Source organism: Ascaphus truei, chromosome 3 (assembly GCF_040206685.1).
Source record: "Ascaphus truei isolate aAscTru1 chromosome 3, aAscTru1.hap1, whole genome shotgun sequence".
NCBI classification, from domain to species: Eukaryota; Metazoa; Chordata; class Amphibia; order Anura; family Ascaphidae; genus Ascaphus; species Ascaphus truei.
The window spans coordinates 130,208,192-130,223,985 of NC_134485.1; the positions used below are offsets into that span (position 1 = coordinate 130,208,192).

At 42.7% G+C, this 15,794-nt stretch overlaps 1 protein-coding gene across 3 annotated transcripts in view; it reads left to right on the forward strand.

Moving 5' to 3' along the window:
* Positions 1 to 1,083: 1,083 nt before the first annotated feature.
* Positions 1,084 to 15,794, forward strand: part of LOC142489190 (nectin-3-like) — a 149,338-nt gene continuing 134,627 nt past the window's right edge. For 2 of the 3 annotated variants that reach the window (XM_075589544.1, XM_075589545.1), the window contains exon 1: positions 1,084 to 1,656. In XM_075589544.1, the coding sequence (XP_075445659.1) occupies positions 1,509 to 1,656 (148 nt within the window). In that variant the 5' untranslated portion in view covers positions 1,084 to 1,508. The remainder of the gene's footprint in view (positions 1,657 to 15,794) is intronic. The other variant, XM_075589543.1, reaches the window with a different exon arrangement.

Here is a 15,794-nt window from a genome sequence, read left to right on the forward strand (position 1 = left end):
ACATATTATACCAGAGGGCACTTCCTCATCTACAACCTATGTCATTACATGCTGAGGCGAGAATACCAGCTCATGATATTAGAAATTCCATGTGAGTGTGTCTCTACCCTAAAAGTGTGTTCAATATCATTCTTCCCCTGTTTTCCCCTACCACCCCTCCCTTCCCACTCTAAAAATAAGAAGTGTGTATAACTTGGAGTTGTTTTTTATTGTGGCCCTCCCCTTTCTCTTCTATTTTTCACGTAACATACGTCGTGGAGCTGGGAGCAGAGTGACGCGCCCGAGGACATTTCCCCTTTTCTACCCATACTCATACAGAGGTTGGTGAATAACCTCTGAAAGACTCAGGCAGCGGAATCATTCTGTGGAAAGGACTGAAGCCATACCTTGAATAGTAGGCAAAAAACTTTTTTGGCGCGAATTTTCTCTTTTTTTTTTCGTTTTCAAGTATGTCCTGGGCACAGAGTTATAAAAAATACATGGTTACATTAAAAGAACAGGGGTTATATAGTCAATTCCCAGGCATTTCATGGAAGGATAAAGTTGGAAAATTGGGTATGTGTTAGGTGGGGTCTCTTAGTAGCCAAAAAGAAGACATGGCTACATATACACAAGCATTCATTATACATATATTCACATATACAGTAGGGAAGATGGGGGTTCAGTGTTAGTGAGAGGCAGGATGCGGTCAGTGAGATAAAGGGGAGAGTGATACTGTCTGTATGTTGGGGGGAGACGGGTGGCTGTCAGCATGAAGGTGGTGCCGTCAGTGACAAGCGCTGTGCGGTGGCAAACTGTCAATGACAGGGACTATGTGAAGGGCGGCTCGTGCATCTTAGATTTTTATGCTGGAAGTGACCCAGGTATAAAAGCTTTTACCCCTTTTATGACAGTTTAGTCCTCATTGTTTACTGAATAGACATACAACACATCCACATTTTTACACTTTGAAGAGATGGTTACGTGAACCAGAAATAAACACAAAATCGAGGAAGGGTTCAAAATTGTACTCCTACAACCACTTATTCTGTCGGGGGGGGGGGGGGGGGGGATCATATGTGTTGTGGTCAGCTTCCTTGTAGTACAGGGACGTGTGGCGAATACGTAACCGCCTCTCATTTTACTGAACTCTACCTCTCTCGCCTTCCGCACTTTGGACTCTGATCGCCACTGATTTAACTCAGACCCGATAGCAATAAGGAAGGGGTTGGAAAGGAAAGAAGTCGATCGCCCGTGCAGCGAAAGCAGATTCATTTGCAAACGTAGTGGATGCACCAGGACAGCCAGACACGCACACTCCTTTGTGGGGTGCCCATGCTCTGAGTAGATAGAACCAGACCAGTGCACGGGTGACCTCTATGGTCCGTCTCGCCTGGCCCCTCCCAGTCGGCTCGGGTTCTGTGGCGCGTCTCCACCCCCCTTTCAGCTCCAAGCATTGTGAGGCAGAGGCTGGGAGTCGTGTGGTGTTACAGCGAGACCGGGCCAGCAGTTGCGGTTTTCAGTAACCGATGAGGAGAGAGGAAGGAGACAGGGAGTTGTGCAGCAATCCTCACACGATCATGGCGTGGAGAAGAGCTTCGGCTGCTCACCGGGGAGAAAATCTGTTCCTGCGATCTCACAGCGCCCTTGTTTTGTTGGTCCTCTGCAGGGCGTACGGTGAGTTTAGTTTGGGGGAGGGGGCGGGGTTGCTATAGCTTGGGTATCACTAGGCTTTCGGGACTTGCTGCTTACTTATCGTTCATAACTTTTTTTTATTGCACCGTCATGTTATGTCAACCTTGGAGTTCGTATCATAACCCCACCCGTGTCAAGTCCCTAGTGAAATGACATCTCTGGATAAGGAAAGATAAGATTTTTTTTCTTCTCGCAGCTATTTTAGGTTTTTCACTTATTGCAATGAGAACCGTTATTTAAACCCGACGAGACCTCCTTCGGTGCTTCTGCAAGATTCTGTTAACGTCTGTTGCATAAATACAGAAAGCCCTTTTAAAATTCCACTTTAATATACACTTTGCCCGTCTCGCTTCACCCTTTTCTAATTCTGCCTTAAACTTTGTGATTCTTAGCCGGTGTTCTGTATGAGAATTCATTTTCTCTATCACCCATCCCCCGTTACAGGCAATCGTGTAAGGGGTAGGGTGCTGAATCTCCTTAACAAGCAGTTCTAGATGGGCCTGTAAAAACCTTTTGCCACAAGCGAGGCTTGGTGCCTCCGCATTGGGGACTTCAGTCTGTCGCTTGTTTGGGTGGTAGGGACTAGCCATGGCTGTGTGACCAGGGAGACCGTAGTATGAGGTGATGTCACTGGAAGATACGTTCTTATAGGTGCGAGTAGGATGTGGTGGTTAAGTTGCTTGGGATCAGAATTTGCATCTCTTGTTTGGATTGTGATGTACTGTATGATAGTGGGGAATGATCTTCACAATACTGGTTTAGTAACCACATGTTTAACTAACCTGTGCTGTAAATTGCCAGAATCTTGTATTTTACTAGCTGTACCCGGCGTAACATATGCCGATCTAGCAGATCTTGAAGGTTTTTTTTTTTTTTTTTTTAAACCTATTTTTTAATCAAAGATTTCTCTAAAGACACACTTGTCAAATTCTGGGTTCTTTTGGTATGAACCATTGGTAATTTCAGAGGAGATGACCTTATCAAAGAGAAGCAGAAAGCACCAAATAGTGCAGACTATAAACAGATTTTATCACATAAAACGAAATAAAATTCAGTACACACATTGTGTCAAAAGTAAAAAAGCGTGGGTGCCACAAGGAGTCATAATGAAACCGCCAGCTGTGAAACGCATGCAGTTTTCCGTCATATGAGAGGATTCACTGCCCTGGCGCCCTCCTATCATACGGTGACCCAACACGGAATTGCGGGGGTTCCACAGGGAGACTCTGAGATTGTGAAGGAGAGGAGGCGGTGAGATTACTATCCACCTCGTATCTCCGTTGAACTTGTGGCACCCACACTTTTTTACTTTTGACACAATGTGAGTGTTGAATTTTATTCTGCTTTATGTGATAAAGTCAGTTTACAGTGTGCACTATTTGATCCTTTCAACTTCTCTTTGATAAGGTCATCTCCTCTGAAATTACCAACGGGTCATACCATTACCATCATTGCCACTGATTTGGGATATGCTTGTGATAGTGGGGAATATGTGAGTATATTCCCATCAAAGTTGTGTTAATCGTTTCTTGTTACCAGACATATTGCACTATTTTGTGTCTTATATTTTTTGGTTACAACACCTGTGCGCCCCACATCTTGGACATTTAATCTACATTGGAAGGATTGAGAAAGCAATTCGCACGAAGGGTTTGAGCTGCAATCAACGGTTGTTTTATTTCACATAGCACTATTCACATCCTTATTTAATTTTTTCACCTTGAATCACATGTGTATCATTATATTAGATGGATGGGTAAGGCCGAGTTCAGGGTGCCAGAGACAGGAGGTGGTGGGCGCATGTGTGCGCAGCAGTCTGCTGGGCGATGTGTGCACATCATTCCCAGCAGACCTTTTCAAGCTTTCAGGAGGTGGGGCTACAGAGGTGAGGTTAGGGATCGGTGTTGCACCGTTGAAATCATTTTCAAGAATGATTTCATTGGCTGCCGAAGTACCAGTGACGCTGCTGCAGCTTGAAAAAACAACTTGAGTTGTTTATTGAAACTGTAGCAAGCGTCAACTCCGTACTTCGGCGACAGGGTAGCTGCTACCCTGACAACCGCTATTAACTTTAAATACATTGTTTCGGACGTCCGCGCGCACGTAAGCACGCCAACTCTCCGAAGCCGGCACCCTGAACGAGGCCTTAAGGTGTTATTCCTTACTGCATACTTGTCACGTTATGATTTCTGTTTCATGTATATTGTGATATTTCATACATACCGTAGGTCCGTAGGTCTTTCTTTAGGTCCATTTAAAGGGATCACCTAGATTTTGCACTTTTATATTGCACTGATTAGGTTAGAGCGCCACAAGTAATTTCTATTCTTTCTAAGGTAGGTAAAGGCATATTTTATCAAACATTTCGCCTTGTGATTTATTGATTAACATTGAAAAAACAACTGTATGACATATTGTTTTAGTTTGAAACTGGTAAATTTGTGTCGTCTGGAATGATTGTGATTCTTGGAATAAGTACTGTTTGAGTTTGCTGCACCGATCACTTTTGCTTTGATTGTGTTTGTATTCGAGTAACAGTAAGTCTTTTACCATTACATAGTCCTCTCAATGGCAGCCGGTTTCTAAGGCGCTTGATCACGGCTCCTACTTTACGTTTCAGTTGAGGAGGCATCCCGGTTGGAGTAAGACTGTTTAAGAATGCTTCTGGGAATAAAAGTTGATCGGCAGTATCACTCACAATAGTATCCACACTTTGCTGTAGCGATCAGTATGATGATAATATAAGTATTATAAGTATCTACCCAATTTGTCAGTTTTTTTTGGTACGATCGTATTGCGATCTTGTAATCATTACCTAACGTTTTAGTACGCGGTTAGTACTTGTTGGTAACGACCATACCATGTTGAACCCACTGGTTCTCGTCTGATCAGCGCAGTTAGTACTTGGATGGATGACCGCTGTTCTAAGTATTATAAGAATCTACCCAATCTGTCCAGTTTTTTTTATTTTATTTTTATACAACTACATAGTAATCTTATAATCATTACCTAACACTTTGCTTTTTATTACAAAATAGTAATATTTTTGTTGGCAATGGCCATACCATGTTGAACACACCAGTTGTAGTCTGATCACCAAAGTTAAGCAACATCGGGCATGGTTTAAGTACTTGGATGGGTGACCACTTGGGAACAGTGTTTTTTATATTCCTATATAGATTGTTGCTGTGTGTGTGTGTGTGTGTGTGTGTGTGTGTGTGTGTGTGTGTGTGATATGTATATTTTCACTGTAGGGATTTCATGCATATTACGCATTTGAATGCCTGCAACTTCACAATGTTAAAAATGAGACATAGTTACACATTGATATATTACACACACTTTTTTTTGCAAAGGTTTCCTGTGCTGTGAATGTTGCACCATCCATAATTTGCACCATCGCTGGTGCAAATTAAAAAATGAAAGTTTTTTTTTTTTTTTTTTTTTTTTTTTAAGCATCTGGTCAGTGTGTTATTTTGTTTCAACCAAGGAGCACAATCACAAGAAAAACGAAGGAAGAAGACTATAGTGTGAGCATTCCAACTACTATTCACAATGAAAAAACCTTTTCCTTTGTGAGTGCACAATCATTTGATGTATTCAAAGTTTTCATTATGAAATCTCCTTCTGGTAGAAGTTGATAACCAAAGGAGATTTAATAATCCAAAAGTTTCAATACATCAAAAGATTGAGTGCATAGAGGAATAGGTTTCTTATTGTGAATAGTAAATGGAACGATTACACTATATATTCTTCCTTCCTTTTTTATTAATTCATACGATTTTGTGCTTCCTGGTTTGACAGTCTTCATTTGAAAAACTGATGGGTCAGTTTTCCGATGGTTGAGAAGCAACATGGTAGTATTACAAATTCAATTTGTAATATTGATATATGTTAAACTAGCTGAAAGAACCCAGCAATGCTCAGGAATTCTAAGAAGCCAACCTCATTCTCTCTTTGTCTTGTTCTGTAGTACAGTATACCCAAATTCAGCCTTGCACCCCAAAAGCAACCATGGGTCTTTTATTTTAATCTCACTTGGTAAAAGCTCCTAAATGTTATTTGCATCACCACTTGTCTCAGGATGTGAGTAAAAAGCGGAACTGCTGGATCTTGCCTGATTTTAATGTATAATTCATACACATACTGTTGGCTCCATGCTTAATTTACACAAATACAGTGAGATCCATTCCTAAATTACGCGAACAAACCCAAAGTCCTGCAATATCCATGCCTGATTGACACATACTGTAGGGTCATAACTTGCAGAAATGCTACCAGATGTATGCCTCCTTCCCACACACACCAAGGTTCTACCATACCCAAGACCAATTCCCACAAACACACCCGAATCTCTGCATAATTTACATAAACGCAACCGGTCCCTACTCAATCATGGCGTTAATTTCCACTCATACCGGACAAGTGGATTTTTCCAACGCAGTTTATGGCAGAAATAGATACCACAAAAATAGAAAAAAGTACCGCATTAATGCCCTCCATCATAATTTAATAATATATACAAAAAAATTATATGGTTCAAAAACGGTATTTAAAAAAAAAAAAAGAGGAACTAACTGTGTATGGATTGTGCACCTCCTCAGGTTACTAAATGGCTTATCAAACTGCATTACACTTACAATATGCTGACCGAGTGGCTCAGTGAGTAAAAGCACTGACTCTGAAAAAAAAATGGCGCTGTTTGAAGCAGGGAGCCTGATCAAATCCCGGTGTCGGCTCCTTGTGACCTTGGGCAAGTTATTTTATCTCCCTGTGCTTCAGACACCTAAAAATAGGGTGCAACCTCTACAGAGCAGGGACTTTGTGCCTGCAAAAAAATGTATGCACAGCCCTGAATACACTGTCAGTGCTATACAAGAAAAAAACTTTCTTAATACATATTGCAAATAAATAATAATTTACCATTATATGTTTGGATTCAGATATTTATTTTGATCTGTTTTACTCTGCCTTATATATTAAAGTTTGCTGTAAATTAGGTACTGTTCTGTGGTACTATGACTCATGTTTGCAGATCTGATTTAAAATATGAATAAAGCGCATGAATCCGACTTTTAACCCCTCACTCCTTTTTTTTTTTTTTTAAGTGGGGGAGGGTACATGCCTGGAGACTTGAGTTGTATTGAATAGTCTGTTTTTAGCAGCAATGTTGACAGAATGATGCATGGCACAACCTAGAGCACTTTATTTTGAGACCCCACAATGACCGTTTAGTAGCACTAGAATATTTCAATTTGTAAATATCATGCAAAGTAAACATTGACATACTGTATGCCTCCTTTCTATATAGTTGGTCAATATCTGTTTTCACTTATCAGAAATTAGCAATGTTAACACCACTCTGACCCATTCAACATAATTGAAGTTATAATTATGAGAGCTGTAAAAACTAACATACAGTACTGCAGCAACTTGAAGCAACAGCCCCCACATTGTAATTGTTAACTTCCCTCTCCTTAATTTTTTTTTATTTTTCTTATTTAAATAAATGAAGGGTGGGAACTAGAGGGTCAGAGGAGCTGACATCTGCTGCTTCTAGAGCCATTTAGTTGGGAAGGTAGTGTGTTGCAGTCTCTTCCTGGGGAAACAAAATGGCAGTTTAAATTTCCTGTGTCACACGGGCCAATAGGAAGCTACATCTTCCATTACAGCTTCCTATTGGCCCACCCAGGGGATTTAAATACCAGGAGGTACAGTACCAGCGCTACCTTAACTGGTAAGTATCAAAGAAACCAGGAGTTTCCCGGAGCGGAAAGCAATGTGGAACTGCGGCTTTAAAAAGTTCAGTTTTACTTAGAACAAAAGTGAACTAATGGTATCAATATATTTAATTGATTAAATCATTGTGATTTTATACTGTTGAAAAAGATCTGATAAATAGAAGTGTTTAAAATATATATTTTTTCCATGATTTGGTGTTTTCATATACATTGGGACCGTTAGTCTTATTTTGTCAATTCCAGTGGCGGGGGAAGAAGGTGTTACAGTAAGACAAATAAGAGGTAGAAGATTAGGTGATTTAAAACAACCACCAAGTCTGTTTACTAGGCTTATAAAGTTTTCCAAGGCAGCTTTAGGATAGTATTTAAATATACTTCTGCTTGCCTTACTTTCTTAAGCATACTCATCAAGGTCTAACTCATTAAATAAAACTGATGTGGTGCTCGTGAAAGGGACTACTTTTAAAGGGGCAGCGCCTCCTAGGGCAAAGGAGGGACTGCCCCTTAATATTGACAGCATTTTAAAAAAAAAAAAAAAACTGGACAGATAGAAGTATTTTAAAATATGTTTTCAAAAGTTTAACTTTTTCATGATAAAAGCTCTCGAAAGTTGTTGCAATTCTTACGAACAGTCAGTCCTCAAAACTAGAGGCGAAATGTTTTGTCAATTGAAAGTATAATAATGAAGCCATCATTAGTCAAACAAATTAACTAACAAAAGTAGCTGGGTATGTTTGAATTTAGTGGACCTGGAAAACTACATTAATTTTCAACAGTTTGCAAATAAATAGATTGGGAACATCTACAGTTTATATGTTGAAACTTAAAGTAAACTAGTATTAAAGCCGAAATCTCCCGAAAATGAATTAAGAGCTGACCTGAACAAATTGTTCCCTCGCAGCTGATCCTTGCTTCTGACACCTGGTAAACTCTTTTGTAGTGGTTTTTTTTTTTGGGGGGTTGGGCTTGACATTTTTTTTACAAATTAGACTGTGTGGTGACAAATAGAAAGTCATTGCCGGAGCGTGGCCCTTTTGTGTGCGGCGATTTTCGCTTTGCAGCGGGGCCATAGAACGGAACCCGCTGTATTAGTGGGGCCCTACTATACCTAACTTATCCAAACCCAAGGATCCAGGCAAAAGATGAAGTAGCACATCACAGTTAGGTATTGATACCCATCTCCGATTTGCTGCTTCATCTTTTGCCTGGATCTTTGGATTTGGCCAAGATACCTGTTTATTTTATTCTTATGATGCATGCACTTACCAGTTTATGCCAATAGCTTTTGAGGTGTGCTCCCTGGCTCCAGTGCTGTGCGCAGTGATGAATGACACACCACGCACAGATGTGGCGTGTTGAGTGGCAGCAGTGGTGATTGACAAGCCAAGTCAGTGGCTCACAGCTCAGTGAGTAGAGCAGGGAGGGAGGAGAACAAGAGCAGGAAGCAAAGGCCACGCTAGTCTGAGCTCTCGTGGTTGGTGTGTGTGTGTGTCACAGAGGGACTGGCTGTGTGTGTCAGTGTGTCACAGCCACACAGACACAGCTGCTGATGGGAAGGGGTAGTCCTAATTATCCCCCCACCTAAGAAAACGCTGGCTCCAAGTATTTTTTATTTTTGTGTGTATCCAACTCTTAAAAGATTCTAGATGTGTCTCCTAAAATTATGCGATGTAGTAATTAACAGTAATTACTGTTAATCGCCTATAATATCATAATGGTAGAGCTTTGAAATCTTGCCATTTTTTGTTAAATAAGTAAAACAGAATCCTGATAACAAAGCCTACTGGGGCACAGTTTGCTAGCACACAACTCGGTCCTAAAATCTTTTATTTTCTCTGACCAGTGCAAACTCAGATCCTGTTTGGCCACCAAAGCCTGGATGATGTTAGGAATTGGTTGCTGGGTGCAGGTTTGTTGCACTTTAAGGAACAATTCCTAGTAGCTGACCAAAAAACAATGGTTTTAAAGCATTTGTAACATTCACTTGGCTACCGTAAACAAATTTAAACATGATAAAAGAAAATAGTTTACCTCTCTTTCTTTAGAAATGAAGCACACATTCCTTTTCTTTGGGGTCTCTGAATGAGGGAGAGATTGTAAATTGTTTCCTTTACCCTTTTGTCACCATGTATTTATCAGCGAGCCAATAAAGGTAAGGCAGTGCGAAAGGGCTTGTCTGCAAATTCTTGTTGAACATAATGACATCTCACAGAGTGGAGTAGCTAGAGGAAATAAAACTTCAAATCCTTTCGGTATTGGATTTTTATAAACATTTCCATGATAACTTGCTGAACTAGTTTTAACAATATTTATATTCAATCATCTATATTTCACCAGTATTGTATTGCGAATTTGTCAGATGTGGCATATATTAGGAAACTTCTAAAGACTAAATCCAATTGGAGTAGAAAGACAGAAACAGAGAAGGTAATAGTAAGGTCTGGGAAAAAAAAACTAATTGCTAAAAGGGTGCATGATATCATAGGTATTACTGAAACATGGTGGGATGAAACTCCATGATTGGGCAGGGTATTTAGAGGGTTATTCCCTTTTTGTAGAAGGATCAAGCAAATGGAAGAGGTGGAGTATTCTTATATGTTAAACCGGATCTAAAACCTATTCTAAGGGAGGATGTTTATTAAGGGAATGAGGAAAATGTAGAGACTTTGTGGATAGAAATTTACAGTGGAGGTAAACGTACAAAGAAAATGTTTGTAGGGATATGCTGTAGACCACCAAATTGTGAGCAAAAAAAATACTGAGGTGCTCTCCAATAAAGTGATGAATAGCGTGAAATAAAACAAATCCAATGTGATACTACAATAAAATTATAGAAATGCTGGTCGACCCAATAGGATACTCCAAGTATCCTCATGAGTTGAAAGGGTGAAGTTCGAGGAGCGCAGATCATATAGAAGATATAAACAGAAATGTATAAATAGTGTAACAATTTTAAAGTCAAGGGGTTAATGATGTGGTATCAATATTATGTGGACAATGCCACTATTCACAAGGTCATGTGAGCACAAAGTGCCTTGAAAGGTATCTTTAAGGACGTCCCTCGGATCACCTCTGTTAGTCCTGGATCTTGTAGTCAAGGAGTAGGTGAATGGCATGTCTGTATTCCTCCCCATGAGTGTTGCAGGTGGTAACCCACAGAAATGTACATTGCACAGAAAGATGGGGGAAGAATTCACACCTGCCATTCACCTACCTATTGACTGCAAGATCCAGGGCTAACAGAGGTTGTGACAGTGGGGGTAGCCAGCCTTCATAATAAAGGTGAAGCCCGGCTGGTACCCCTAAAAACCGTGGTTCCCCGGTGGCTTATCAGTCCTATAAGCCGGGAACAAGGTGTTTGTGTTGTAACCCTATCTGTGCTACTGTAAACCTGGGACTTCGGGAGCGGGACTTTCATAGTGGCTATTTGGATGAAAAAGTGATAAAAACATGTAAAAAAGATTGTGGGACAAAGGCGCCAGTTGTCCCCCCATTTTACCCGCATATCACCTCTGGTCGGCGAGTACGCGTGTGCATGTATTACCAGTGTATTTTCTTTATGAAATATTGTGTTCCCCGTCCCGCCAAGCTAAGTTTTTTATCATCATATCCCCGAGCCCAGGTTAGAGGAAAAAAAGATGTTTTAAAATGTGAATTCATCTCTATTATGACAGTCCTGGTAATTCGATAAGCCAGGATGTCTGCATAGAGATGTTGGATCAAAGGGGAGGAAGGAATTCGAAAGGTGTCGGGTCGTTTGGTAAACGGGGAAGGGCGGAGCAGGTGTAGAGACAAAAACTCCTGGGGGAGACTTTGTTCAACCAGACCTGGTGGAGCCTACCATTTGGGAGGTATGGGGCTGACAAGGGGAAGCCATTGCTCGTAGGCACAGTTCCCATTGGCCAGTTCGAATTTCCTGCTTGCCGGCATCCTGAGCCCCTCGACACATCCCTTCCTCTGACGCGCGCAGCAAGACAAGCCTACAGTTTGTGATTGGCTGTTTGCAGTTAGGATCTGTTCTCTGTTCGCTAGTCCATCTTCCATGTTAAACATAGGACAGCAAGGTATATGTAAGGGGACTGCCCGATCAGAGAAACAGACGATCTTGGGACTTGGTCCGGTGAAGCGCTGGCTGGGTTTTCAAAAGTGCTTTGCTCCGAATAGCAAAGTACTCGGCACGGAGTTGCCGGAGCAGTCTGGCCTAGCTGAGGAAAAGTTCTACAGTCTCGGCCAAGTTATGAGAATCACCAAAGACACGGGGAAAGCCAGGTATTTCTCCCGGAAATAGTACTGTGGTGGTCCTGGACGTGGAGCGGACAGGGTAAGCCTTCCTGAAGCAGGCGCCCTGCACCTTGTGAGGCTAGAGACTCCCCCCAGTTATAAAGCAGACATGGTACCTATATTTAAAAAGGGAGATATATCACAACCAGGGAATTGCAGACCTGTAAGCCTGACATCAATAGTGGGAAGCTACTTGAAGGTTTAGTACGGGATAATAAAATTCAGGAATACCTAATTGAAAACAAAATTATTAGTAATAGCATGGATTTCTGAAAGGTAGGTTGTTCCAAACTAATCTTATTTGTTTCTTTGAGGAGGTAAGTAGGAATTTAGACCAGGGTAATGCAGTTGATGTGGTCAACTTAGATTTTGCAAAGGCCTATGATACGGTTCCACACGAGGTTAGTGTACAAAATAAGGCAAATTGGACTCAGTAAAAATATTTGCACCTCAATTAAAAAACTGGTTGAAGGATAGACCATAGAGAGTTGTCATAAATGGAACCTTTTTCAGGTTGGGCTCAAGTTGTGAGTGGAGTATCTTGGGGATCGATACTGGGGCCCCTCTTTTTTTTAACTTGTTTATTAATGACCTTGAGATTGGCATTGAGCGCAAAATCTCCATCTTTGCTGATGACACTAAATTGTGTAAGGTAGTAGAATCAGAGCAGGATGTAATTTCTCTCCAGAGGGAATTGGATAGACTGGGAAATGGCAGATGAGGTTTAATACAGATAAATGTAAGGTTATGCATTTGGGAAATAAGATTAAACAGACAATTTACAAATTAAATGGGGATAAATTTGGAAAATCCTTGATGGGAAAGGATTAAGGAGTGTTTATAGACAGCAGGTTTAGCAATATTGCCCAAGGTCATGCAATAGCTGCAAAAACAAACAAGGTCTTATCTTGCATTAAACGGGGAATGGAAGGAAGTGACGTAAACATAATTATGCCCATCTATAAAGCATTAGTAAAACCACACCTTGAATGTGTTAATATAGGGGATGGATAATCTGATAATCTTATGAGGAGAGGCTAACTAAATTTCGATTTGTTTACATTAGAAAAGAGGCATCTAAGGCCCGTAATATAGTGGGTGTGCGCGCTCCACTTAGTTGGCTGTGGATAGCCAGCCATCCAATACTAGGACCGCAGCGTGCACGGTAGTGAGCGTGGAGCCGGCCGACGGGGGAAGATTGCGAAAAGTAAGTTTTCGCTCCACTACGCCCGCTGTAATATATGTGTGTGTGTGTGTGTGTGCACAATGTTAATAAATTATTTATTCTTGCACAATGTGTCTTTTTTAAATTTAAAAAATATATATATATAATGAATGAATAACTCGCACAACCCTCATACACACACACACACTCACACACATATATACATATATACAAACACATAGACCACTGCAAACCTGTCGCTCCCGGCAGCACGGACCGTACACACAAAAAGTATGCGTCACGTGCAAGCGCGTTCGCATAGGCGCGCGCCCGCACCTACTATAGAACAAGCCTAAGAGGGGATATGATAACAGTATACACATATATTCAGGGACAATACGAGGAGCTTTCAAAATAACTATTCATTCCAAGGGCAGTACAAACGACACAAGGTCATCCCCTTAGGGTTGGAGGAATTGAGATTTCACCAGCAACAAATAGAGGATTCTTCACAGTAAGGGCTGTTAAAATTTGGAATTTATTACCATGGAGACACTGATGGGCAGATACAATAGATATGCTTAAAAAAAGTTAAGCATCTTTTTAAAGAGGCATAAAGGTAAACATGTATATGCCAAATAAGTAATCATGGGAAGGATATTGATCCAGTGAGTAATCTGATTGTCAATATTTGGAGTCAGGAAGGAATTTATTTTTCCCCTTATGAGATATCATTAGATTATATTTTACTGGTATTTATATATTTTTTTGAAGTGAAACTTCCTTAGTGGCACCTCATTCGAACTGGGGCAAAAAAGAATTGTGGAGACAGAAATGAAACGGATGTGACGTCAGTGCTGGCAGTTGAGGCCGGGCTGTGTTCTGGCTCAGCCCGACCGCAACACTGACATCACACCCGCTTCAAAAATCAGAAGTGGCGGCGGCGGCGGCGATAGCCGCCGGCGCCGCTCCTAATGGCCCCCGCTCCCCCCACACGGCCGCAGACATATGCGCCGCTCCTAACGGCCGGCAGCAATTTCCCCCAGTTGGAGATGGGCACGGGCGGCATCCGGGGCATCCAGCTCTCCTGCTACAACCCGACTGGCTCCTGGGACCAGGCCCGCTCTCTGTCCCAGCCGCACGCCAAGCTCAAATGACAGTAGAAGCTCTGTACTCCATCGGGGGCGAGTGCTTCCGCTGCACGGTGATGGGGGCAGCATCTACTGCTTGAACCGAGCGGCACCCTGCAAGTCCCCCTGCCCCCGGAGCAAACACACTCAAACACACTGACACAAACAAACACACATAAATACATACACATACCTCCGCAGGTGGGCATGCTGCCACAGGATACACGGGCTGGAGACTCCTCTGCCGCGGGGCTGGACACTCCTCTGCCGCCGGGCGGGAGACTCCTCTGCTGCCGGGCGGGAGACTCCTCTGCCGCCGGGCGGGAGACTCCTCTGCCGCGGGGCTGGACACTCCCCTGCCGCCGGGCGGGAGACTCCTCTGCCGCCGGGCGGGAGACTCCTCTGCTGCGGGGCTGGACACTCCCCTGCCGCGGGGCTGGACACTCCCCTGCCGCCGGGCGGGAGACTCAGACAGAGCTCCCCCCGCTAGGCTCACTCGCGTACAGGCACTCGCGCTCAAGCCACGCCCTCCCGCTGACTGAGGGAGCGGGGCCTGATTAGCCTCACGGAGCAGAGCAGGAGGAGGCTGGCGTTCTGCTCTGCCGCCGTGATTTGATGTGCAGGGGTGAGGGGAGGTGATGTGAGGTGAGGTGGTGCAGGGGGGGGATGTAAGGTGCAGGGGGGGGGGTGATGTGCAGGGGGGGTGATATGTGATGTGCAGGGGGGATGTGTGATGTGCAGGGGGGATGTGTGATGTGCAAGGGGATATATAAGGTGAAGGAGGGTGATGTGCAGGAGGGGTGATGTGGAGGAGGGGTGATGTGGAGGGGGGGGTGATGTGCAGGGGGATATGCAAGGTGCAGGAGGGGTGATGTGCAGGAGGGGTGATGTGCAAGGGGATATGTAAGGTCACACTCAGTCACAGTCGCACGCTCGGTCACACGCGCGCACACTCGGTCACACGCGCGCACACTCGGTCACACGCGCGCACACTCGGTCACACGCGCGCACACTCGGTCACACGCGCGCACACTCGGTCACACGCGCGCACACTCGGTCACACGCGCGCACACTCGGTCACACGCGCGCACACTCGGTCACACGCGCGCACACTCGGTCACACGCGAACAATCAGTGCAAATAGCTAATACAGGGGATGTGTGCCGAGCACGCGCATTCTGTCAAATTTATTTGCGTTTTGTCAATGAACTTGTATTTTGATTTTTAATTAAAACATCACCAACACAAATACAATTTCTGTGACAAAAGTCAAAGAAGTTTCACTTACTATGCGCGTGCACTGCACACACAGCTTTTTTTGCCTTCCTCTGGATCAATAGTCTTAAAGTACAAATATAGGATAAAGTATCTGTCGTCTAAATTTAGCACAGGTTGAACTTGATGAACTTATGTCTTTTTTCAACCCCATCAACTATGCAAAATGGCGCTATGGTAGGTTTAACCAAACACAAGTGAATAATTGCTGCATTTTCTTTAATGGAAATATAAAGGTCTATAAGTGAGAAACACTAATATCACAACAGTAAAAATCTGTTTATCAATAACTCTATCTGTTAAGACGGTTACTGTAGATCTGAATCATTATCTTTTCAAAAGTTGTAAATCGAAGAAACTATTATTTTTAGAACTAATTTGAACTCACATTTTCAGTTACTACAATGCAATTTCTAACACGCATTCTCGGTTTAGAAATGCCCAACTTTACACCTGCTTTTTTTTTTCCAGGGGAAGCTAGCATTAAATCTTTGTTGAAACAGTTGCTCTTGGATGCCGGCTGTATGA